The 26519-nt window shown below is 36.5% G+C and overlaps 1 protein-coding gene across 1 annotated transcript; it reads left to right on the forward strand.

Annotated features, from left to right (window-relative positions):
- The first annotated feature begins 5710 nt into the window (after nt 1–5710).
- On the forward strand, nt 5711–26259 carry LOC118817434 (b(0,+)-type amino acid transporter 1-like). The gene is made up of 13 exons (XM_036584129.1): nt 5711–5843; nt 7509–7630; nt 8632–8779; nt 16191–16433; nt 17124–17249; nt 17487–17586; nt 17947–17991; nt 19869–19992; nt 20323–20426; nt 22204–22300; nt 22642–22791; nt 23895–24069; nt 25984–26259. The coding sequence occupies exons 2-13, from the start codon at nt 7511–7513 to the stop codon at nt 26061–26063; spliced, it is 1512 nt and encodes a 503-aa protein (XP_036440022.1). The 5' UTR covers nt 5711–5843; nt 7509–7510; the 3' UTR covers nt 26064–26259.
- The last annotated feature ends 260 nt before the right edge of the window (nt 26260–26519 follow it).

Below are 26519 nucleotides of genomic sequence, written 5' to 3' on the forward strand. Positions count from 1 at the left end.
TGGGCCTTGATTGCCTTTATTGTCATCTGAATCAGTCAGTTTCTCTACAATGAAACACTTCACATCAAACCAATCTGAATGACTGTGTTTACATCTCAAAGACTGAATTAGTCATAAATTTTGAAAAAATGGTGAAAGTCCCCTTCAGATCCAATGTGAGTACAGCAGGTGGCAGCAATGCGCTTTTTTTCTGGGTTGGGAGCCCCTAAATCAACTAAAGAAGCAGGTAATTAGCGAGTGTCAGCGATCAGTCTGCCCAGAGAACTTGTAGAGATGAGAATTACCACTTTGCAATGTCTTCCGGTTTTCTCAAACGCTAGAGGGCGCTCCCGAGTGAGTCCAAAATGAATGGGTTGATATGGAGCATTTGAGCAAAATCATAGTTTATAAATACTTAAACATTTTTAATGTAAAAGAATGCATTCAGTTCCTGAACACTGAACAGCATAAAACATTTTAACACTGCTGTTACATTTTTAAGAGCTTTTAAACTCGAGTTATAGGAATTTTAAACAGCACTTTCATGTATATTCATGACGTCAATGAGCGCGAACAGCCAATGAGCTGCTCCGCTCGCCAATCAATCATCACGTTCTAGCAGTAGTGCCCGCCTTCTGTTGCCCAAAACCCGTTTGCTGTAGAAAAAGGGAAATATATAGGTGAGTTGTCTTTGTTTTTTTAGTGAAATACATCCTTCTACTTTCTAAAATTAAAGAAACATTCTGGGCGAGTGATTAGAAACTATTTTAACTTTTCGTTTTAGCCGTTGAGCTCCATTTACTCCCATTCATTGAGAACTCACTCGCGGGCGCCCTCTGCTGTTTAGCAGGCCTGTTTTTGATATAATGGGGGAATAGGAAGTGGCCAGGCTCCTCCTCATAAAACGGCTCTGGTCTGCCTGTATTCCTACTACTCAGATTATAACTAAAAGGATAAAAACATCTTGTTTTACCAACCTTGGGAAGATATTTTGATTGGCACAATAGTGTAGTTCACATGCTTTTGCACCGCTTTGCTAAGAACACGGTTGTTTCCCCACTCACCGCCGTATCATCGAGTTTAGTTACTCAGCATATAAATCGGCTATGAAGAGAACAATACAATCATATATTCTAGAGAAGAACAGTTTAATGAAAAGACATATTTACATGTATCATCTACTCCCTTCATTAAGATTATAGTTGTGGCTGCAATAATAATTATGAATACAGTACTGTGAAATATCATGTTTACCAGTCTGTGACAAACAGACAACACAACAACGTTACTTTGAACAGGCAGGGTTGCCTGCAAATTATGTAACGTCAGGCTAACGTTAGTAGCATTAAAAATAAGTGACAGCTAGTTACTCTGTGCGGTCATTTTTCCACTGATTTTGGGATAGAAAAGGGACACTGAGGGAGTCAAATAGTTTATGTATCTGGGCCCTTCATCGGACAGAAGGGTACTGAGATAGGCTGGTGTTGAGATTTTATGTTAAAGCTGTTTCAAGATGTGGTGTCCTACAATTTCTCACTCCTCTCCTTGTAAACTTTGAGGAATGTTTTCCCCCTTGAGGGGCGTGGTTTTCCCTCTGATGATGCAATGCACACTGTCTCAGAGTCATGTAGAAAGACTAACATTTTGCTTACCCTAATGTACCTGCTGAGGCATTGTCTCAACATTATTAGCAATGAATAATAATAATAATAATAATAATAATAATAATAGACATTTACTGTTTTTAAACAAACCACTCTACAAGCATCTTCAGACATCTGGAATGTCATGTCTCTAGGTGTATATCTAGTTCAAGGTGATCAAACAATAACTGTGATTGTGTTTTGGCATTATTTTATCATTGTACCGTCTTTTAAATCGAACGAATGCCCATATTCTGAAAATTTGCCCACATAATACTGTTTTAATGGGAAGTTCTGAACAACTGAGCATAGGAGACTGGGTTTTTACATATTTGTTGTATATAAATCTCAAAATATTCCTTTAAATAGATTTTTAACTGACAAAACTTTAAGAGAGCAGCTTCAAGCTCATATAAATGGAGAGTGGTGGTTCAAGGATGTGTTGATAAAGAGTATTCAACAGTCTTGTCTGCAGCAGATCAATAGGAAAGGAATACTCTGCTAACCGGAGAAAAACAACAAAAGAAGCAAGTAAGCCACGTTTCAACAGAAACAACCACATACAACTTGCTACGACTGAGCCACATTAAAAAGGTTCAAATGTGATAAAGGACATCACAAACAGTAGGGAAGACTTCATTGAACAAAACATGATTCGTGGAAACTAGAGGCCCTCAAAAACAGGAGAAAATAATGCATGCAGATTCAATATATATGACCCTGCAGGATTTAGGAAATGCATTATTTTTCAGTATTTCTTGTATTTTTTTTAAATTGTGCTTCATAATGTATACATACGCAGCCTACAGTTTACAATAGTTAAACTATCTAGCCTATTAATTATAGCCAACATTGTGTCACTCAGTGCGTTTAGTCTCTTTTTATTAGTCTCTTTTATTAAGGAAAATGGTATGAATTCGTTGTATGTCCCACATCAAGGAATGCCTGTAATAAATATTACTGCCCATAATTTTTCATTAGTTGTGTGAAATCTGAAGTCAGGTGCACATTTAGTGGAGTAAAGACATTTAGAATGAAGAGAATGAATGAGCGCGAGAGCTGCGGCCGCCTCTCGACTTACGAAGCGTTCCTGCTCTAAAAGAAGCCGTTATTTTTCCCGAGTCCCATTTGTGAAGGTTTTCAGTGACAGAGCAGGTAAAACAAACTCTTGGTATATGTTGGAATATATGACCTTACTGCTGATATGATAATGTATGAGGTGCTCGGAATTAACTGTTGGCTAGCTATCTAACTGCTTCAGAGCTATGAGCTAGCCAACAGCTAACAGCTAACAGACAACTTAGCCACCTAACTACCTACCTAACTAGCGAAACAGCCGAACTGTTTGCTAACAGCAGCTAACGCCAATGCTAACTTGCATTTGCGAGCTAACGATATCTAGCTAACATTAGTTGACAGCTAGATTCAAGTAATCGCTGTCTCTTTGGCAAAACATTTAAACACCTCAAAGTAAATAATATTTTTAAATGTTTACCTCTTCCAGCTTAGAGACTCTCACATCACACACCGTGGCGCTTCTTTACCTTAAATCATCCAACAGGCGCTTTACTGAGGTTAAGTAAGTCTGTATGAAGTCCGCTGTAGCCAGCTAAAACATCTGTCGTGTAGAGTTAGCTAGCTAGCTACTCTGTAGGGCAGTCCGTGCACAGCAGCAGGTTAAGTTATGTCTCAACGTGTAAAACGCCCTACTCTTCATTCACAATGTCCTCCAAAACACTCCAGTTCTCCGAAACAATAGAGATCCAGATTTGCAACAGTTGTCTTTTTTACCTGAGGTAACAAAAAGCAGGGCAAAAAGAAGGCAGATATGCTGATACATGTACATATACATTTTTTACGTGTAGTTTCTTAAAATTTAGGGTTCCCAAGCATTCACAACTGTAGCTAGCTACATTATATTGAATAGTTTTGTTCTTACTAAAATGTAACTGTTTTTTCCATCATAAAAATCCTTCATTGTCTTTATTCTTCTTTGTGTAAATTATGTATTTCAAGGTGCTTGCAAGAAGCGTTACCCAAAAAAAGCAATATTATTATTATTATTATTATTATTATTATTATTATTATTGTGTAGGACATTGGGAACTTGGAATTGGGAATGGAAAAAGTTCTGACATTTTCTGGTATAGAGAAATATATCTATTACATTCTGTAGAAGTAAGCAAGTGGTGATTAGGAAAATGTCAGGCTGCATTCCATATATGGATATTTAAATAACCAAAAGTGCAATATTATTAAATAAACCAGTGTTTCACAAATAATTAATAATAAGAGTAATTGAATTGTTTTTAGTTTATTAATAATTATATGATAATACTATGATGATTATTATTATTAATAATAATAATAATAACAATAATATCATTTTTATAGAACTGAAAACCTCTAACAACATAAGTGTCTTACACCCATCAAAATGATACAAAAACAAAAATGAAACAAAGTGAAACAGTATAAAGAGAATGAACACTTAAAAAAGCTGAACTAAAAGAAATTAAAGCAGTTAAAATGAATTCTTTGGCCTAGTAGTGAAGTCAAGCAACATAACGGTCAAAGATGACTCCATGAACAGCACAATCGTTTTAATAACTTGCAGCACCTTCACATTAGTATGGAATTCATTGATCTGTGTACTAATGCATGTGTATATAGAGTATTTTACTGTTTTGTTGGCTCTGCCAATCAGATTTTAAAACCAGAAATATTTCTACATAAAATGAATTTGGTTAGACATTCTGTTGTTTTTAAAAATGATGTGAAGTTCTGTGCGTAACAATGCATCAGCTGTCTGTATCACGAGTTGTTCATCCTCATTTGTGGCAAATAAAGTAAGTTAGTTGTATTAGTTATTGGGTGAAATTTCATTGTTTTGATACAAGTTAAGAACCGCATTGTAAAAAAATCTGACTTATCTCCGTCAGGAAAGTCAGGAAAACACCATTTTGTGCAATCAATCAATCATAGTAGTAATTGTGTTCAATACAATACAAAACATCAGCTGTCTGATTTGCAATTTGCAGCCACAAGCTTGTTTGTTCTTATTCGTTAGAAATAAAATGATTCAGTTTAGTTAATAATTAAGTAATATTGGCTATTTATTTTTAGGAAGTAGGACAGGATTGAGCTTGAAGTCAGGACTGTAGCAATACTCTGATATTTTGACATTAAAGTGGGTATGCACCTGAACGAAAATACGGCCGCTTATTCTGCAGGTACATGTTGGCAGTCTAAGCCAAACCAGATATTCCATATTTTACAATGGAGCAATGCCATAGTTAGCAGAACATTTTGTCTAGTTCAGTTTTCTCAAGTTTTGCCGGTGCCAAACATCTCATTCTTGAAGTCCAGTTGCATGCAGTGGGCCTACTATACAGCAAACAGTAAAAGAGTACTGAGCACTCTCCTGACTTTTTCCATGTTAAATACAACAAATACACTGCTAAAATAAAATTACTGCTAAAACTCACCTCTGATGATCATCCATTTTTGCTAAATAATGCTGTCACCAAGTTTGCGTGGCTTCATGCCACCGTCGGTCTCATACTGCTATGAGGTAGGTACAACTGTTTTTTTTAACACCAACATGTAAATACAGCTGTCTTTAATCATCAGCGCTGATAAGAGGAGAGAAGTATATCACTTAGAGAAGGGCAATAATACCTGGTTTGGCAGAGTTATATAAGCACTTCTTTCTTTCCATGATTACAAATGGACGATGAACTGTCACATGTATTGACTGTTTTTCTTCAGATCTCAAAACCGTGAAATCGAGTGTTGTGTATCTCCATTTGTGCATGTACTGTTTTTTAGTGGCCATTGTTGCATTCATTGCATTTGACATGCATTTCTTTCTTGAAGGTTCTAGGTGTTCTCTTTCTTCTCTCTCTCTCTCTCTCTCTCTCTCTCTCTCTCTCTCTCTCTCTCTCTCTCTCCCCCTCTCTCCCTCTCTGTCCCTCTCTCTCTCTCAGCACATATGATATTGGGTGTTTTTGACAAAGAGGTCCTGTGTGTTGCCAGCCAATCCAAGCCACTCTCTTCCCACAGGCTCACTCACCTGTTCCAATCAAAGCTGAGTCTGAAAATGAGCAGTGTAGGTTCCGCCTCTTCTTAACTGTTAATAAACATAAATGAAAGGATGGATCAGAAGTAATCAGAAGCGTGGAAATCCAACATACATAATCTGGAAGAGTCTGCTCTGAGGTTTGGCATTCATTTCTTCTTATAGAAAAACAAGTGACATTAGGCATTAACTGGCATAAGGTTTCGAGATTAATTGTGTTTCAGGATTGTGTCAATGCCTGTCAGTTTGATGTAAAATGTAGTTAACATGCTTTGCATATATATGAAGCTATATGAAAACCTCTAGGAATCTGATTCACAAAATCACTATAAAATGTGAAATTTTTTGCAATCCTAAAAGAGTTTGTTTTCTTATATCAAGAGGGCTGATATTTCTCTGGAAGTTAACATGATGTACATTCAAGTTAAATATGAGTCTTTCTTTTATCACAGATTCATCTACAGCTATTAATGTAATCAGATATAAGTATATATACAAAAATGCTTTATAGAGCTGTGAAGTTTATTTGTACTATTTAAAACAAAACAGGGCATTTTGTTATGTCTATGTAAGCCATAATTACTGCAGACCATTCTAGGGACATCAGGACAGTAAGTCTATAACCAGTGTAATGCAGGGGGGCTGAAATCAGTGTTTTTCATCATAATACTTCCCCTCACTCTCCATTTTGTTCTTGCCACTGTATGACAGTCATTTAAAGATAGATTGTTAGACAGTAGAAATGATCTGATACAAAAAACATGTTTAAAACTTTAGTGATTACCAGATTCTAGATGTTCCTAACTGCTTCAAACCAAATGTTTTTAGAAGTTTGATGAATTCTGTTGTGTTATTACCTGATCAGCTATCAATATGTAAGTCAGAGTCCTCAGAGAGAAGAATTTGATCATACTTTGTAGACACAATTGATACTAAGGTGCAATTTCTGCCAAAGAATTACTATATGACCTATGTTCACATATGCAACCCACTTGTCTCCAAGCATGACAAGCGGAATAATTGCCAAAAATTTGACCAGAGTACATTGTTTCAGAATTCTCATGTAGATTTGAAGCACTTCGTTTTTAGCAGAAGAGTTTTGCATAGGGGGTAAGAATGGAGATGATTGTAGTGCAATTCTCTGTGTAACTGTTGATCCTGTTGCTTGCAGGCCGTCCTGCACCTCTTTTTGAGTGACCGCTCTCACTTGCTGTCCTTATCATTAGTATGAGAGAGTGTTGTAAAATCCTGCATGGTGCATCTGTCTGGGCAGGTTTAATTGAGGTTCCATAAACTTTCAAATTACGTATTATCAAAGTCATTGTACTGACAGGTATTTTTAAAGTCTTTGCTATGGATCTGTATTTTTTTCCATACAGCCATTGTTTAATAATGCTATCCCTGAGAACTTTTGCCACTTGTCCCAACCAGTGGACCGGGTGAAATAGCTAGAACTTGACTTACATATATACACACATATATGTATGTGTGTGTGTGTGTGTGTGTGTGTGTGTGTGTGTGTGTTTGTTAATATAGTGTCTGAATACTTTTTTATCATTTAAGTTTTTAAACATCTTTGTTCATGCTCATAAATGCATACTTTTTTGTGTATAGTTAAAAGACATTATGGATATGCGAAAGGGTATATGCACTGGTATATTAAATAACAACAGCAAAGGTGTTTGAATAATTAACTCCCCTCACTGTACATGACATACAAAAGACAGAAAAGTACATAGTAGGATCAGTATGTCTGGTGAGCATGTAATGAAACAAAGATCCAACTGAAATCTCCAAATTTGCAGACATGATGGATGAAAAAGACCTGAAGAAACGGAAGGACACTCGCAATGGCAGCATCACACACAGTGTGGGCTCCAAAATGAAACCGAATGAGGAGGAAGTCAAAGTCATACTACACAAAAATGTGAGTATTTTAGAAAGAGAGAAGAGCTAGAATATGACCTTGATGTGCGTTGGACTCTAAACAGTTTTCTCACTCTCATTAGTTTTTTTTCCTTGAACTGTGTCTGTCTGTGTGACAGGTTTTGCACTATTACAAATAAGGAGGTTCTTTTGTAGCGTTGAACTGGAGTGATCAAATGAAGTCTTCAAAGGAGCATCCACTGAAAAGGTCTTTAGAGAACCAAAGTGGTTCTGTCTATGGCATCACCCCAAAGAACCTTTTTGACACTTTTATTTTTATAATTGTGCTGCAGAATTTCCAGAAAATGCTGACAATCCGACTTCAAGTGGCTAAATTCTATAAAAAAAACAGTTGTGTTGAAATAAGTAAATATTATTATAGGACCGTTCATTTTAGGACTGGGATGATAAGCAGCTTTGAAAAATTGAGGACAAATTTATGGATAAATATGAATATTTTTATTATTTGAAATTATTGCATTTTCACACAAACAAAAACTAAATAAATGCCCATCAAACAAACATTAATACTAATGTGGTCTTTTACATCAGAGCTCATTGTTGCTCTTGTAGTTTTTTCCTCAAGCTCTGCTCTACACACACAGTGTTGCTACAAGGCTTCAGCTTGTTTGATAGAACCCCTCATGTTGTGTACTGGCTAAAAGAGAAATGCTTGCTTTTTGCCATTACTGCCACACAGGACAGTGATATTGAGTAAATGGAGTAAAACCAGGATTGGTGTTTAAGATGATGGATTGATCCACAACGTATTCATGCATGTGAAATTGAATGAAAAAATGATACATTCATACATTTATTATTTTAATGGTCGATTTACATGGTTGATAATTATCATTAAATCAACAAGTGGTCCCAGGCCTGATCTGTCTAGACTAATCCATCAATAAGCACTTGTACTAAAAAGCACCTCTTGTATTTGAAAGAGTTTTTGCATTTTAGTCACATTACCTGTTGTGTGTTGTTTTGCTCTTTGTGTTTTAGGTGGGTCTGCTAAGTGGGATCTCTCTGATTGTGGGGACAATGATCGGCTCGGGCATCTTCATCTCTCCCAAAGCTGTGCTTGAGGGAACAGGAGCAGTGGGGCCATGCCTGTGTGTGTGGGCAGCATGCGGGGTGTTGGCCACTCTAGGTTAGTAAAGAGAAGACACATAAGCAGCCTATTCAAATACCTTCAGGCATAAATCGTCCTAATCTGATTACTTTTTATTTTTGCTACATTCCACATAATCAGTCCAGCATTTAGCCAATATCAAAAGTTTTTAGAGGAGAACTTTTCAGTTGGAATAATTATCTTGACTAATCCTTTTAGGAGAAGAGCATATTCTCCATTGTGAAAAGTCTAAAAAACACACCGGTTTCATTCAGCTATGCTTTACAGTTCTGTTGTACAGTAAAGGACAGGGACGATGAACAATTTTGAAAATCTAGACAAAATTATCACCACTTATTGTTTCATTGTTTAAAACTGTGGTATTATACAGTTGTATATTAAGTATATCAAGGAAAGTGTCTGTTTATGTTCATTTTGTTGCCTTGAGCTCCAAGCTTAATCAGAACCACAAGTTCCACAACACCCACTGGACTGCTGTAGACGTTTTGGCGCATTACTGGAGTTTATAGGATTAATCATGATGTTTACCAAATGATTTAGCAGAATTGATGAAAGACACAATACAGCTGCAAAAGAGCTAAAATTCAGCATTTCGTGCCTCAGTTGAAAGGGTTTTATTCCAAAGCCTAGCTACTTTTATAAAATATATAGGGATGGAGGTTTTGTCAATATACATTTTTATGCAGTTGTCTTATAGACGGCCTTACATTCATGAAAAAACAACATAAAGGCTTTCTGAATTTTCTTTCAAACATCAAAAGAGGAGGCAAAGTTTGAGTAGGTTTAATCCCTGTTGATAATGTTGTTTGTGCTTATATATTATAATAATACAACCCCATTTCCAAAAAAGCTGGGACGCTGTGCATAATGTAAATAAAAATAGAATGCAATGACATGCAAATCATGTAAACCATGTTTTTAAAGGAAAATACTACAAAGACAGCAAATCAAATGTTGAAACTGAGAATTTGTTTTGTTTTTTGAAAAATAAATGCCCATTTTGAATTTGATGCCAACAACACATTCCAAAAAAGTTGGGATAGGGGCATGTTTACCACTGTGTTTCATCACCTCTTCTTTTAACAACACTCTGTAAGTGAGAACTGAGGAGACTGACTGCTGTAGTTTTGAGAGTGAAATGTTTTCCCATTTTTGTTTGATATAGGATTTCAGCTGCTCAATAGTTCAGGGTCTCCTTTGTTGTATTTTTCATTTCACAATGTGCCAAATATTTTTAGTGGGTGACAGGTCTGGACTGCAGGCAGGTCAGTTTAGCACCCGGACTCTTTTAATACGGAGCAATGCTGTTGTAATACATACAGAATGTGGTTTTGCACTGTGTTACTGAAATAAACAAGTCCTTCCCTGACATTGTCTGGATGGCAGCATATGTTGCCAAAACATGTATATATCGTTCAGCATTAATGGTGCCTTCACAGATGTGCACGTCACTCATGCTATGTGCACTAATGCACCCATATACCATCATGAATACTGGCTTTTGAATTGTGCACTGATAACAAGCTGAGTGGTCTTTAGCTTAGAGGACACAGTGTCCATGATTTCCAAAAAGAATTTCAAATGTTGATTTGTCAGACCACAGGACACTTTTCCGCTTCCCCTCAGTCCGTTTTAAATTAACTCGGGCCCAGAGAAGGTGGCAGCATTTCTGGATCCTGTTTATGTACAGTTTCTTCTTTGCATTTTAAAGTTTTAACTTGCATTTGTGGATGCAGCGACGAACTGAGTTTACAGCCAGTGGTTTCCAGAAGTGCTCCTGAACCCATGCAGTGATTTCCACTAAAGAACCCTGTCTGTTTTTAATGCAGTACTGCCTGAAGGCCCAAAGATAATGGCCAGCAAATACTGGTTTTTGGCCTTGTCCCTTGCATACAGAAATTTCTCCATATTCTCTGAATCTTTTAATGTTATTATGTACTATGGATAATGAAAAGCAAAGGTACTTTGCTATTTTATGTTGAGAAACATTATTCTTGAATTGTTGCACTATTTGATCATGCAGTCTTTCACAGAGTGGTGAACCCCTCCTCATCTTTATTTCTGAAAGACTCAGCCTCTCTGGGATGCTTTTTTATACCCAGTTACTGACCTGTTGCCAACTAACCTCCAGGTGTTGCCCCTGTATTGTTGCCCCTGTCCCAAATTTTTGGAACGTGTTGTTGGCATCAAATTCAAAATGGGCAAATATTTTTCAAAAAAGAAATTTCTCAGTTTCAACATTTGATATGTTGTCTTTGTACTATTTTTAATTAAAGATAGGGTTTAAATGATTTGCACATCATTGCATTTTGTTTTTATTTACATTTTGCAACATCCCAACTTTTTTAGAGATGGGGTTGTAAATATATGTATAAAACTTACAGATAAGACAATTCAGGGTCAAGTTCCAAGTGACTTTATTGACTGGTTGTATACAGTTTTGCCAGTACATAAACAATGACACAGCAGTAACAATAAAATAATAGTAGTACAGTTATAACAGACAATAACATTTTTACAGTTAACACTGGTGATAACACTAACAGTGGAGGGAAACTACGTAAGCATACAGATTCCACAAAGTACGGCTATGTTCACAAAGCAGGTAAAAGTGGTCCAAATTCTCACCAAATTCATTTTTTTGTTAGGCTGTTCACAATATCTTTTAAATGTGCCCTATATGCGACATTAGTCTGAACAGATCATGCTCCTAAACTGACCCGCATGCACAAAAGAACAATGCTTCAAATGGCACCTTCGCATAACAGCTGCTCCCAGAGCTTTCAGTTTTGTCTTCGACAGCACCACAGGAGCTAATAAGAAATTCTGTGGTCAGGCTCGCTGTAAAAATGGCATGTTATTCGGCCACAGCCACTTCTTTGATCTGTGTCCTTGCTTTCTTTAAACTTTGCTTTCAGACTTCTAACTTTTCTTTTCTGATACTGCAGCTTAGTTCTGCTATGGCTATGTTCGGCCATTTCTTTTGAAATCTCTTTGAACACAGAGTGATTTGGATATGTATCTTCTAATTTTGTTTGTACAGAAACATCACCCTAAATGTTTATGAGATCTTAGCAGCGTGAAATTATGACAGATGTTTTGGATTGATGTAACAGTTGCATGAATTATGATTTGGCTGTTCAGACTAAATTGCATTGCCGCATATCGGATATATATATATATCAGATTTCAGTACCACATCTCAAAGCCTCTGTTCAGACTGCAGGCAAATCGGATTTGTTTCTCAAATTAGATCTTTTTGGACGACCATCTGCACTGTAATTTGCAAGTGATCAGATCAAGTTTGTGTGTCCGGACGTTACTAGCCTATATGCGCGGGTTGCTGTGGTAACAACGTAGGCATCTGTTACTATGCAGCTATGCTGGGCATGCAGATTTCAAACGCAGAGGCAGGAGAGATGGAGGTGCATCATTTTGTCCTTCAAACTCTTCAAAAAATCAGTTTTAATGTGGTTTTTAGCTGTCAAACTATGAAAAAAACAATCTGAATACAATCAGGATATGCCAAAAATCGTATTTGGTCTGGCAGTCCGAACATAGCGAAAGCATCTCAAATGTCAGAATTCAGATTCAGTGTGATTTTTGCTGTTCACACTGGCACACAGATAACACATCTGTGTCACATGTAAAGAAAAACATGTTCAGGCACTCGAACTCAGGATAGCTGGCTAGCAGCAATAGGGTTGGACCCAAAACTACCAAACTATTAAAATGAAATAGATAAAACATGAACACTTAATGTTAACTTACAAATAGGTAAAACATTAACTTTATTTATAGAGCACTTTTCATACTGGTGACAAAGTGCTTTACAGACAGGTAATAAAGCTGTCAGTAAAAAAGGGAATTAGGTAAAAACAGTAAAAGAAGAAGCTATGAGTAGAGATCACATAAGACAATGACACCGATCAAATTAAAAAGATAAATACCAAAGAGATGTAGAATTTTATTTAAATGCTAACTTTAAGAGATATGTTTTCAAATGTTTCTTAAAAGTGTGCACTGAGCTTGAGTGTCTAATTAAAGGCAGAATTGAAGCAGTATAACAGAAAGAAAATAAAGTTTTTCTGTGTGAGATAGAAAAGGCTGAACTTTAGCAATACATCTCAAATAATAAAAAGCTACTTTAGTGACAGTGTTTATATGTGAAATAAAACAAAGCTCAGAATTTAAGATTACACTCGGGTTTCGTATGTCAGGTTTGGTATATGAAGCTAAAGAACTTCTCATCAAGCATATTTTTTTTGAGTACCAAGGATCAGTATTTATTTTTATTAGTTGTAGAAAATTTTGTGACATCCGCTGAGAAATATGAGACACACACCTGGTGTGTCTGTCAACGCAGTCTGGTGAGATGGTGGATTAAAATCTTGCGATCAACGGTATCACAAGCTACACTAAGATCCAGTAAGACCAAACTAGAAGAATTTTGTACATCAATGCTGAGCCTAAGGACATTGACAACAGGAATCGTTGCAGTCCTATTACTATGATTAGAGCAAAAATCTGATTGAAGCTTCTCTTATAACTTGTTTGATATTAGATATGCAATTAGTTGCTTCACAACAGCTTTTTCAAAGGCTTCACAAAAAAGAAGGTTTGAAATTAGTCTAAAATTATTTAGAACAGAAGGTTCCATGCCACTTTTTTTAGTAGAGGCTTTACAACTACAGTTTTAAAAGCATCTGGAAAAGCACCTGTTGACAGAGAACAGTTTACAATAGTGAAAACATCATTTTGAACAGAGTTAAAAATGCTCTTAAGGAGTGACGTAGGAACAGGGTTCAGATCACATGTGGACATACTTAATTCGTTTATAACAGTTGTAAGCGCCTGATAATTGATAACAGAGAAGGATGACCTTACTGATGTAGGTGGCTTATCAGGAAGGCTATTAGAACTTGTTTCAGCAGACTGAGCTATGTTCTGTTTTATCAAGGCCAGTTGAAAACAGAAGGTCAATCACCATGCGACACACTAGCAGAAAAGGTGGGGTTAATTAGTCAGTCTGCGGTGTAAAAAGGACTTTGGTATTATCTATGTGTTTATTAACTACACAAGAATGGCATTATTGTAGGTGGAGATCTGTTCTTTGGGAAGATCATAATGTAGTTAGTTTTACATTGTGAGCGCTCTATTTTTTCTATTTTTTTCCATTTGACTGGTGTGAGAATGAGTTTTATTTAATGGACCATTTAGCTCAGAGACCAGATCAGTACAGGGGGGAGTCAGAGCTGTGTTCGATGCACTATTATAAGTATTTTTAACAGCTTCTGAGTCAATGTAAAGACCATGTAAAGAATATACAGAATAGAGCTGATATGAAAACATCATAGATAAGAGACGTGTTTGTGTTTAAACCTTTAATGACTGCCAGATCCAGGATGTGACCTAGGTCGTAGGTGGAGCTGCCCACATGCTGCTTCAAATCGAATGTCTCTAGATGTCTCATGAACTCTATTGGGTTACTGCCTGATGGGCTATCAATATGTAAGTCAAATTCCCCAGAGAGAAGAATTTTATCATAGTTCATGGACACAATGCGTGATGAAATTTAGGCTGTTTAGGTGCCCCTCTGGTACTGCGTTAGCTATTGTGGTTGAAAGTAGTACTTCTTTTCTTCTCTGGCACAGTCAGTCTTTCTCTACCTGCACTCTCTCCTTGCCTGCACTTTCATCATCAGCTACATACACGTGCACTGATGATGAAATGCACAAAACACTCCAGTTAGCAATCCAGTTACTGTGTTCCAAAGATGTGGTGCTCTGTAGCTGATTATTATAAAAAAAACAAAATGAGGAGAGGTTGAGGAGGCTGGGGGAGAAGGAAATCCAACAGGTTTCATACACGTTGTGCCAAATTCCAACTCGAATTCTACTCCTCTTTGTGTACAAGCCCGTCACGCAGGCATGTGGAAGCTACAGATTACACTCACAATTTTGGTTGTTTCTGTGGGTCAATTCTTAATTTTTCCTTCACAATAAACACTAGAACAGGGTATAAGCAAATGACCAATGTGCTGACATTCCTGTGTTTGGTTAGAGCTGCAGGAAATTGCTTGGAGATATCCAAGTGCAGGGCACATGGAAAACAAGAGATAGCAGCATTCCCTCTAGAACCAGCTACTTTCAGGTGTCTGACGATGTAAACTCCGATCACTAAAACACCTACCGAGGCGCTGGGGCAGACGGAAAGCCTAGGACTTCGAACCGGTTACTGGAAGTGAAGTCCTGTGGAGGAAGTGGTGCAGACCTTCTCCTTCCTTAGCCTTGCTGGCATTCCTAGCCCTGCTCTGGTGCAAGTGTGAAATTGGGAAATCCCTGTGTTAGCCATGTATGTAGTGCTGTGTCTGGAGGAGTCAGTGTTGCCATCAGACTTAGAGGACCCTGAAACTGCCATATATGATGAATCCTGGGCTTTCAGAAAGCATTCCAAATGCATTTTCCACTTGTTCCATGGCGGTCTCCATTTTCTCAGTGTCCACAGAGAAAAGAAAAGTTAAGGTTAGTTAGATAGGAAAAACTAAAAAAAGTGTTAAAAGCAGTGAAGTTATTAACAAATTAAGGCAATGATTGATTAATCAACAGAAGAAAGTAACTTAAAACATTAAAAATAAGATTAAAAAGCTAAATGTAACAAGCTGTGAACGAGCAAACACACAAACGTGTGACCTGTTTAGACAGAAATGGCGTCCTGTGACCCGTTTAGTCTGAATGGCAACCGGAAATTGTTCACTAATAGAAATCTTAGGAATTAAAAGTATAATTGAATAGACAATTAATAATGATTAAAAACCTTTATAATAGTCTTACATTTGTTATTTACCGGCTGTTTCTCACTTTTCCAAATTCTCGCTATCCCTTTGTTCTAGCGCATGTTTAATCATTTAATGTATTTCCCATTTTAATTACTTATATGATATTGAGTGGACTTAAATACTAACTTTGATACTTTACTGCCTATTCATTTATCACAAAACCTTTTGAGTCTTATAGTTAATGAATTATACTACCATATTCATAGAAGAGGTCTGCTACCTGACTCTAACACATTATTGGGTTTTATGTTGGGTTTGGGCCGTTTTTTCACAACACTGAGATGTTTAAAAACTCCAGTCTGATCCACTTGTACCAGCGCAACACACACTAATACACCACCACTTAAATAATAAATACTCTGTGATGGTCCGGGAGGGGGCACCTATGTGGTAAGTGGAGCTGATTCAATGGACAATAAGTGTAGAAACAAGGAGCTGTTTCTAATAAAGTGCTTGGTGAGTGGATAACTGCATATTTGACTAAGAATTAAAATTCAAACATGGGAGTACATGTTACATATAACATTTTGATTTTATTTTTGCTATGGACATACTTCTATACATCTCTCTTTGTATATCTCTTTACTACAGGAGCTCTTTGCTATGCTGAGCTTGGCACAATGATCACTAAGTCAGGCGGTGAGTACTCCTACCTGATGGAAGGTTATGGGCCCGTGTTGGCATACCTCTACTCCTGGACGACTGTCTTTGTTCTGAAACCTTCAGCCTTTGCCATCCTCTCCCTCAGCTGTGCAGAATATGCCTCCACACCTTTCTACCCAGGATGCACCCCACCTGTGATCATCAGGAAATGCCTGGCTGCAGCTTTTATCTGTATGTCAGAACTTGTTTATCAGGAACACTACATTATTCACCATAATTAAGACTAACCAAGCAAATATTACCATAAAATATAAGCAGTTAAAATAAAGTACAGTCTGTCACTGGCAGTTGTTGATGAAAAGGGATCTGCAACTAAGTAGTTAACATGACAACTGTGAAAAAGCATGGCACTTAAACCTCATGGTCATCTTCATTTTGTTTTCAAAACGACAAAAGTTAAGTTTTTTTAGGATTTGATGTTTTTTTTATCGTATGGGAACTAAACACTAAACATTAATCGTTGATCAATCTAGTTCTGAAAGGTCACTGTTGCTGTATTTTGCACTTATTAATGTGCCCTGTTTTTTCAATAAGAGGCAGGTCTGGACTGCAGACAGGCCAGTCTAGCATCTAATTGTGTGGCTATGCCGTTGTAACCCATGCATATGTTCCTCCAAAATGTGTATATATCTTTCAGCATTAATGATGCCTTCCCTTCTTGGGTGCTTCACATTTTATATTGAGCATTACAGTATTTGATATGGAAATATTCTACTCCAGACTGCATTTCCATATATTGATTTGGTATATCTGCTTCACTTTGTGTTATTTTTTATCGATAGTGATGTGGTTTGTGTTGCATTTCTGTGCATTGACTTTTTTTTTCCTTTATCTTTCTCTCCCGCTCTCACTCTTCCACAGTGTTGATTGTACTCGTGAACTGCCTAAGTGTAAAGCTTGCCAGCTATGTCCAAAACTTCTTCACTGCAGCCAAACTCCTCATCATCGCCATCATAGTGGTATCAGGAATTGTTATGCTGGCCCAAGGTCTGCACACACTATGCTACCAATGCCAATTAAACTGCATAACTGTGGCTGCTTTCCTTAAGCAATTAGTATTCTGTCAAATGCAGCAGGTATAATGTAGCAGCTGTAGGTATTTTTACATGCTTACCTCATTCTTTATTTCTGTTGGGTAAGTTAATGAGTTATTTTGCAGACGATTGATTAAACCTTTTGTACAGATGCAAATCCATGTTATATCTATAATGTCCTTATTTTCAGGCAATACACAGAATTTCAAAAATTCATTTGAAGGAGCAGCAACTTCATTTGGTGCAGTCGGACTGGCTTTTTATAATGGCCTCTGGGCCTTTGATGGGTGGTAAGTTATTTTATCAGCTGATTATGTTTTTGTTTCCAGGTCATAACCTGATAGGCACTTGCATTGAAAGAATTATTTGTAGAGTGATTTCACTGAAAACAATAACAAATCAGTTGCTAAAATTTCCTCCATATCAGAAAGTCTGTTCATGTGAAGGCACCAAAGATGTAAAAATAAGCTTTAGTCTTCCATCCATTGGCAAGGAAGTGTGAGAAGAGACTAAATGTCTGTCTGTAAATGTTTTCCTACCAAGAATCTTACGTGAACTGGAATGAGAGAACAAGTTAATCAGGGCTTAACAGTACACAATATTTACTGTATTGCTAGGACATTAAACACTTCGATTTCTGCCTTCTACAGGAATCAGTTGAACTTCATAACAGAGGAGCTGAAAGACCCATACCGGTAAGTCAAGTCAGTGTTTCATATTGGACCACACTGATTCATTCTGCGTATCTTCTTTGCTGGAACTAAACCTTGTGTCTCCAAAATTGATATTTCATAGGAGAAGGAAAAAATTCTTAACTTGTAATGGAAATCAATGTAACTTAATTGTTTTTCCATGTAATTTTGGACAAATTTCTATTGGTCTGTTTATCATGAAATTTAAACACAATGTAAAAGGTTACCAGAGTTTTCAAATTATGAAAAAAAAAAAGTAGAAGGTTTTTGTGCGACAGCAACGATATGCTGCACAACCAGTGAATCCGGTAGCAAGAGTTTTGCATTGAACCAAATGTGTTTTGCTACATTATCTAATGTTATGTTACAAACACAGTTGTGCATATTGCTATTATGGATACAAGAAACCATTTTACTATAGTGTTACATTTTTATATTAATTTTGGTGCTGAGTGTGCGCTAGATAACATACTGCGCAAAAAGTCAGCCAAGAAAGTATGCTTTTACCAGAAAAACAATGCATAACATTAGAATAAATACAAATAAACATAAATACAGTCAAATCTAACAGAAGTATTTTGATATGTTGGTTAGAAGAATACAGTTAGAAGAATGCAATTTTGTTTTCTGCAGCACTTCTGTCATTGTAAGGATTTGTTAAGTTCTAGCAGCAGCACATTTAAATACATGAAGGACTGATTATCTGGAGGGTATTGAGTGGTAACTCTAAGTACTGCATTTTCTTGAGGAGAGCTTTGGAAATGGTATTACATAAATATTAATTTTATTAATATTACATGGTAATTACATGGTAATTTTATTACATAGAATTAACATGACATATTTATTAATATATATTCTGTTGTTACTGCTTTCTTTTTTTAACCAAGTAAATATTATAATTTGTTAAACATTTGTCTGTCTGCATCAGTACTCTGTTTAAGCACTCTAAAATAACCATTTTTTTTTTTTGGAAAACTAAAAACACTGTTATTGAGCATAGCTTGCCAAACAAAATTCACTCGTATGTTTTCTTCTTTTTAAGCTGCTTCTACATTTCTCTGAAAATCCTCTGGATCACTGGCCTTTTGAAAGACAGTTTTAGTTTTGAGGCAGAGAGGGAAATGTTCTTATAGTTGTTATCCTATTCATTTTCTTATCAGTGCTGAAATAGGTGCCAGCCTCCGCTGTTGAAAATCATCATAATACCACCACCTCCACTGCTAATAGCATTGTGGGCATTAAGTGACTTGGCTTGTGTGCAGTAGCTGATTCGGCCCTTGCCCACCGCTTAGCCTTCAGGCCAGAATCTTTCGAAGACTTGCAGTATTAGCTGTCTTACAGGTGACTTCCTGTAAACATTGTGAGCAATGACTTGCTTTTATCTCTTTCTCATAAAGGCCCTTTCTGTGGAATGCCTTGTAGATTGTTGACCTGTGACTTTTTGAACTCATTCAAAGTCATTGTTTGACTCATAGTAGCCCCCTAAGAACTGCCCTCTGTATCCAGCATTTAAATTTAAATTTAGATGGATGGCCTGATTTCATATTTTTACACCTCACATGAGCCTCTACTGTGTATTTATCCTCTCATGAATTTCGTGAACCACTTCTTTTCAACCTAGATGGAGTTCATCAATGTTTTGTGTTAACTGTTTATGTAATATACTCCATTAGGCTTGCAGTTGTAAACACAGTTGAAAGACTTTGAATGTTCTTTAATTCATTGCTTTCTTTTTTTTTAATGAAATAAAAGGTTTCTGAAATGTTCCTTGAGCTGATGTGTCTGTATCTGTGTGCGAGAGCCTATTAAAATTTTAATAGAACAGTCTCCATGGACTTTGTGTTGTAATGCTGAACATCTCTCTACCCTGTGGACAGGAATCTTCCACTGGCCATCATAATTGGGATTCCTTTGGTGTCAGTTTGCTATGTGCTAGTCAATGTTGCCTACTTCAGCGTCATGACACCCACAGAACTACTTCAGTCGTCTGCTGTTGCTGTGGTGAGTGTAGTTGTCATGGAGATACATGAAGTTAATGAAATAATGTTTTAAAATGAAACTAAATTACTGAATTGCATCAGGGATGTTGCAAGATGAGCCATAGTTTCTCAATCAACTGTTTGACAATTATATATTTTGGTCATGTTAGTGTTTCATTTTTTAATATCCAGTTTTCCACATGTATACCTATATTTCGCCGGTTTCTAGTGCTGCCTCTGTTCTTTTCTAACAGGACCAAAGATCCAGCATTGTTTCAGACTTTTCTTATTGCTCTTTAACACTTGATATTAGTTAAGATGGTTCTTTTTAAAAGCATTGTCTGCTTCACAGACTTATGGTGACAGAGTGCTGTATCCAGTCTCATGGTTGGTGCCGCTGTTTGTGGTCTTCTCCACTTTTGGAGCTGCTAATGGAAGCTGTTTCACTGCTGGAAGGTAAAGTAGATAATGCTCATAACTCAAAAGTTCAAAATGAGCTGCAAAATCCAAAACGAGCCACATATTGGGAACAAAAAAATCACATGACAACTGAAATTCACAAATCAAATAATTTCCCATGCTCTTTAGTATGAGCACCAGATAGAGTGTCACATTAGCTGTGATTGTGTTATGAAACAATATATTTTTGACAAAGCCAACATACTTTAGTTCTTGGTTTTATTATTCTACTCTTTTTTTGTACCGTTTTCATGGGTCACAGTTTTAGAGCAGTATTGTCAAGTATATATTGTGCCCTTGGGACCCATTGCCCATGTGGTTTTCATACCACATTCACTCAAACACAATTATTTTTTACCCATACAAAAATAAATGGCAGAATGGTGGAAAACTAGCTCCCACAAATGATTACACAAAAGACATCTCTTACACTGCCTCTCATAGACATTACATACAGACTCACACATTACCAACTACCTGTGACACCATTACACCATTACAATGGAAACAACACCTTAGCAACCACCTGGGATAACACTGCAATGGCCAAACAAATCTTAGCAACTACCTGGGATATCCTAGTAACATCTTAGCAACCACCTGGCATACTAAAGCAGTGTCCTAAAAACACCTTAGTAACAATAGTATAAACAACATCCCCAGATACCATAATGATAGCCTAGCAACACCTTATCAACCACCTAACACCCACCAAGCAATGCCTTAACAACAAGGTGGAATACCATAGCAATTTTGTAGCAGCATCATAGCAGCTACCTGGAATTATTATATAAGCCCAATTAATATATCAAAACCAATCAACAGTGCTCTGCAACTGCTAATTTAACTTTTGAAGTATTATTAGCTGGCTTGGTCAGGCCAATTTGAAGTTTGTTCACAAACTTTCCCTTTCCATTTTTTACCGTTTGTTTTGGGGATGTTCATTTCCACTGTGCCACAAGCATTGGAGTATGAAATTATATAATGTTTTCATGTCATTTCATATAAATTATAAGGATTTATCTGTACAATCATTATTTGCACTACTAGAGAACATTATCTAATACTTTGATGTTATGATTGATACTACTTGTTATAGGAATATACTTTTTATAATGTTTTAAAAAAACCTAAAAATTTTATTTATAATTGCACATTATGTGCACAACATCTGAGACAACTGACAGTCAAACTAAGAGACTTAATTGTGTGTATATATACAGTATATACACTTTATTTCTGTAATCGATTGTACATGTTTTGCTCTGTAGATGTTTAGCTATTTTCAACAACTTATTTACTAATGATCTCTGATGATAATCCTAGCCCAATTTTAACCATGGATATAATCTCAACATTAACTTTAACGGGAAATATATTTTTCAGTTGTGTGTCAGTACATAGTTTGTTAAGCTAAACATCTCTAAAATATCTATAGACAGCTGTCTGAATGAAGTGGCACCGATATTTTGTTTCACCTGTTCATTTTGTGAAATGTTTTAAAGGCTTCCAAACCTTAACTCCTTTTATTGTCAGTTTTCATAGCTGGTTGTTTAAAAATAGAACAGAAACAAGAGAAACTGATCAAATTCATACCTAAAATTTTAAAGACAAAAAAGTAACAAAAATTATGAAACAAGTTACTTTATTTCAGTTATTTTGAACATTGGAGAAGTTTAGCATGTGCCCTTAGATTTACAAACAACACAACGGTGCTAAATTTAGCAGACCCTCAGACCTAACCTATGTTATCGTGTTTATGTGCACTGTTAAGGCTGATTCATGTCGCTGGACGAGAAGGCCACATGGTGAAGATCCTGTCCTATATTAGTTCAAAATATTACAGTCCGGCACCAGCTCTCATCTTTAACGTAAGACACTGGTTTTACTACTTTGAATATTTGTTGTTTTTAGTGAATGCTGAGTTAAGGTCACTAGAAGGCGCTAGAACAGTGGTCTCCAGCTTTGTCTTCAGGGCCCCCAAAGAGTTCACGATTTTCCTTCATCTCTGTGTGTTGCAAATTGGGTTTAAGCCAAATTGTGGACCATCTGGAGGGCCCTGAGGACCAGGTTGGGAACCATTGCCCTAGAAGATTCAAATCTATGTGTGCAGACAAACATGCTGCAATTAGTACTAAAACAAAAAACACTGTTTCTGCTTTCATCTAAATGAAATCTTAATGCCCTAATCCTGTTTTCTTTTTTAATACAGGGTATTCTGGCTATTTTCTACGTAATTCCAGCAGATATCAACACTCTCATTAACTACTTCAGCTTTGCTCAGTGGCTTTTCTATTGTCTCACATCCCTTTCTCTTATCGTCATGCGCTTCACAAGAAAAGAGTTAAAAAGGCCGTTGAAGGTAAGAATTGGATTGTTTTCTCCTTAATCTTGGACACAAGGTCTCCTTCATCCCACTGACAGTGTGATTCAGTTCATGACCTTAATCAGTTCACATCCTTATTTACTTTCAGCAGTTTTTACTTAGCAATAGAGAGTTAAAGCAGAATGGTGGAGAAACAGTTTTATGTAAGATGCTTCCTCACCCATGCCAACATGTAGTAAATAAGCAGGTTGGAGAAGATGTGTGTGTGTAAATATGGATCATTCGTTTACGTGTTCAGCACCACTACACACAAAAAATGAAAATTAGCCAGGTCAGCTACTGTAATTTCCTTGTGTATTTATTATTTTCCCTGAGGTCCACAACATTGTTGTGTATTTACGTACGAAAATAGTTTAATAATTCAATTTTTACATGACCATTTTCCATGTTTTACTGAAATGACAGAATGTTATAGTAATTTATTTAAGTAGTTGTTACCACATTGTTACCACACAATGTTTTTTTTTAGGTTATTTTTTTAACAGTGTAGGTTGAACTGGTGGAGATATGTAACGTGTTGTGTTGTTTTCAAGCCATCACAAAAATAATGAATTCAAAGCAAGCTGTATTTACAGTGTAATTTTCACATATGGACTGCATGGACTAATATGTTTTGAAACTTTAACACCATTTACATACTACATCAAACTCTTATTATTAAATTGACAAAATTCCATTTTCCATGATATGGGCCCTTTAAAGTTTGGAAATCCTTACACATTTTCCATCCATACTGTGACGTATTTCTGAGTGATATGCAGTATAAGCCGGGATCTCTGAGCTAGCTGAGCGCTAGTGCTCAGTGATAGGTGGGGGTGGTGGTAGGAGGAGGTGAAACATGATATTATTGGTTAATATTATTTTTCTCCACCTGCTGGTATATAGTGAAAAAAAGACTTATACTGCTATTGTAAGATGAATTGTGCTTAATATGACCAGAGACATAAGCTAACAAGTCAAAAAGATTCAATGTTTATTTCTGTTTGACTTTAACAGCATCAAGTTTGATATAATAGCAAACCTGACTCAGTAGAAGTGAACTGCAAAAACTGAGAGTGTCTGATGTTTCTGCCTCACAGGTGCCCATTATTATCCCAGTTGTGGTGGTCATAGTGTCCTGTTACTTGGTTTTGGCTCCGATCATCGACAAGCCTGAGTTTGAGTATCTGTACTGCACAGTGTTCATCGTAGGCGGGCTGATTTTTTACTACCCCTTTGTCCACCGCAAGTTCAGCTGGACCCGCAGAGTCATGAGTGAGTAACAGCATTCATTAGTTTCTTCATTCACAGAGACTTTCAGCTGAGACTTCACTGCTAAGATTGATGGAGTGGAAAAGGTACTGAAAATACCTGCTTAAATAAGTAGAGTTACTGTAGTGATAATTCTCTTGAGTCCATGTATAAGTATTAATAAATAATTAAGAGAACATTAATAGATGATTAAAATAAAATGATTAAAAATGACAGTGTCTGGAAAATATTTAAAGATAAGGTACTTTATTAGAAGTAAAAATACAAGTAAAGTACCATTATAAAAAAAACTCAACTACTGCAAACAGGATTTGTCATTCATTACTTTCCAACTCTGGTTATCAAGCAGCAGAATTTATTAAGAGCTTAATTCTGTGTAATATATTTGTGGTCCTAAACAATTTACAGTTGTATGCAATAGTTTGAACTGCTCCAGTCAAACTACTGGGAACAAACTTACATATGGTATTTTCTTCTAATTTTAGTGCGCCAGTTCTATTTATTTGCTGGAAAAATTAAAATCTAAAATCTAAAAGGTGCCTTAACTTCTGCATAGGCTGTATTTTATGTTGTTTTTTTTCCAATATGCTAAATTCAGCAAATAAACAGCAATTGTGCATTAGTATGTGCAGAAGTGTGCTGTCTGTAGATGATCTGTTAATTATTTTCACTTAGAAAAGTCACAAACGTCATTTGACCAGGAGTGCGCAAACTTTTGCATATGACAGTAAATTTAATATGCATGTATTTTTGTAGTTTTAAATGTCTGCTTTGCAAACGGTGAATGACCTGTAGCTCTGCAATTGTGAAAATAGAGATCACAGCATTAGTTGGTATCAGTTTCAGGCTGATACCAGCAGAAAATGCTAGATTAAATATCAGGAGGAAAAGAAGAAACATCCAATCCAACCCTGTCACAGATCCAGCCTGAAGCAGCACACACTCACATTGTATCATGTCATGTATGTCCTAGTTTGAGCAAGCCTATTTTTAGATGTTCATCTTAAAGGGGGCAGTCTAGCCAAAATGAAAAATGTAACTATTGATACATCTACAGTGGTGCTGCTGTAGTCAATAGAGCAAGATTTTCTGATTTAAAGACTAGAAAAGCCCCCTTCTGATGTATCCTGCAGGTGGAAGAAACTTTTGAAAAACAACAGCTGCTTTGGGATGGATTTTTAGGGCTGGACTGTTTTAAAAAGTTTTTTTTCCCCATTAACTGGCGAATGCAGAGGGAAAGCATATAGCCTACATTACAACTATGAAGTATACCTCATTATAATCTTCAAACCATCATTACAATGGAAGGAATGGATTACAAATAAAATAAAGATAGAATCACTGTTGCTTACAATTTTGTTCAATAACCAATGTAGGAGTTAAGCTAGTGCTATCCTTGTTGTATTTATTAGCCCATAAATCAGTGGCTAGTGGTCAGGATTGGTTGACATAACAGGGACTGTCAATGGTTGTATGATGCATTTGTGTGGTGCATGCTGGGCATTGTAGTGAGAGAACACTGAGGGAAAACATGAAACCAATATAAAGTTGTGAATTCTGTCAAACCAATGAGGCCGAGCGGGACATTGCTGCGCTACAGAATACTGCATAATGTAGCAGCATATTAAACTCTAGATTTAGGCCACAATGCTCATTTAAGAAAAGTGATTCAATTAATCATTTTAAAGCGCAGTAATATTTAAATTTGTGTCAGTATTGGCCAATACTCAAGATTTCAATATCAGAATCAGAAAAGAAAAAGTGGTATTATGTTGCCTCTAGATGAAATGTGACAAATAGGAGGTAATATTAAGTAGTAATTACATCCCAATCTGTTACTTGTTAGACCAGCATACTGAAGATTAAATAGAACAATATATGTAACACTGGTTTTAATCTTTCACGTGTTATTCCTAGGACCCATCACCATGCATCTGCAGTTGCTAATGGAAGTTGTCCCACCGGAGTTAGAGGGAAGAACCGCAGACAGTAAGTAGGAAAGCACCGGATATGACAACCTGAAGGCTGATCAGTCAACAAATTGCTATGAAATTCTTAAAGGGAAGCTGACTGCACAGACAGTTATGAAGAACTGCAACTGCCATCTTCCTGTACTGCACTACATCGCCAGAGGGAGCCCTACTGAGCAAAAAGAAGGCCTTGAACATTGGCTAGAAGATGCTCATTACCAAAGTAAGATACAGTGCAAAACAACCTCCCATAACAGTGTTCTTCATTGTGCTGGTGGCCCCAGAAGCCAACAAGGTGGCCCATGGATGAAATCCCCAGTAGTCTCTCTTAAGTTTAAAAGTTTAGGCACTCCTTGTCAAATTACATGTTTTGTTGATTTTCTAAACTCATCCTCTACAGAGAACACACTTCAACACATTTTCATGCACAAAGAATATTTATTTTTCATATCAGGTAATAAAAAAACAAAAAAAGTTATGGCA

This window comes from Colossoma macropomum, unplaced genomic scaffold, assembly GCF_904425465.1.
Source record: "Colossoma macropomum unplaced genomic scaffold, Colossoma_macropomum, whole genome shotgun sequence".
NCBI lineage: Eukaryota > Metazoa > Chordata > Actinopteri > Characiformes > Serrasalmidae > Colossoma > Colossoma macropomum.

Excerpts from the sequence above, each read along its gene's own strand:
- LOC118817434 (XM_036584129.1), top strand. The coding sequence starts at position 7,511 with ATGATGGATGAAAAAGACCTGAAGAAACGGAAGGACACTCGCAATGGC. Across the intron at positions 7,631-8,631 it reads AAGTCATACTACACAAAAAT|GTGGGTCTGCTAAGTGGGAT; the intron begins GTGAGTATTTTA and ends TTTGTGTTTTAG. Across the intron at positions 17,992-19,868 it reads GAGCTGAAAGACCCATACCG|GAATCTTCCACTGGCCATCA; the intron begins GTAAGTCAAGTC and ends CCCTGTGGACAG.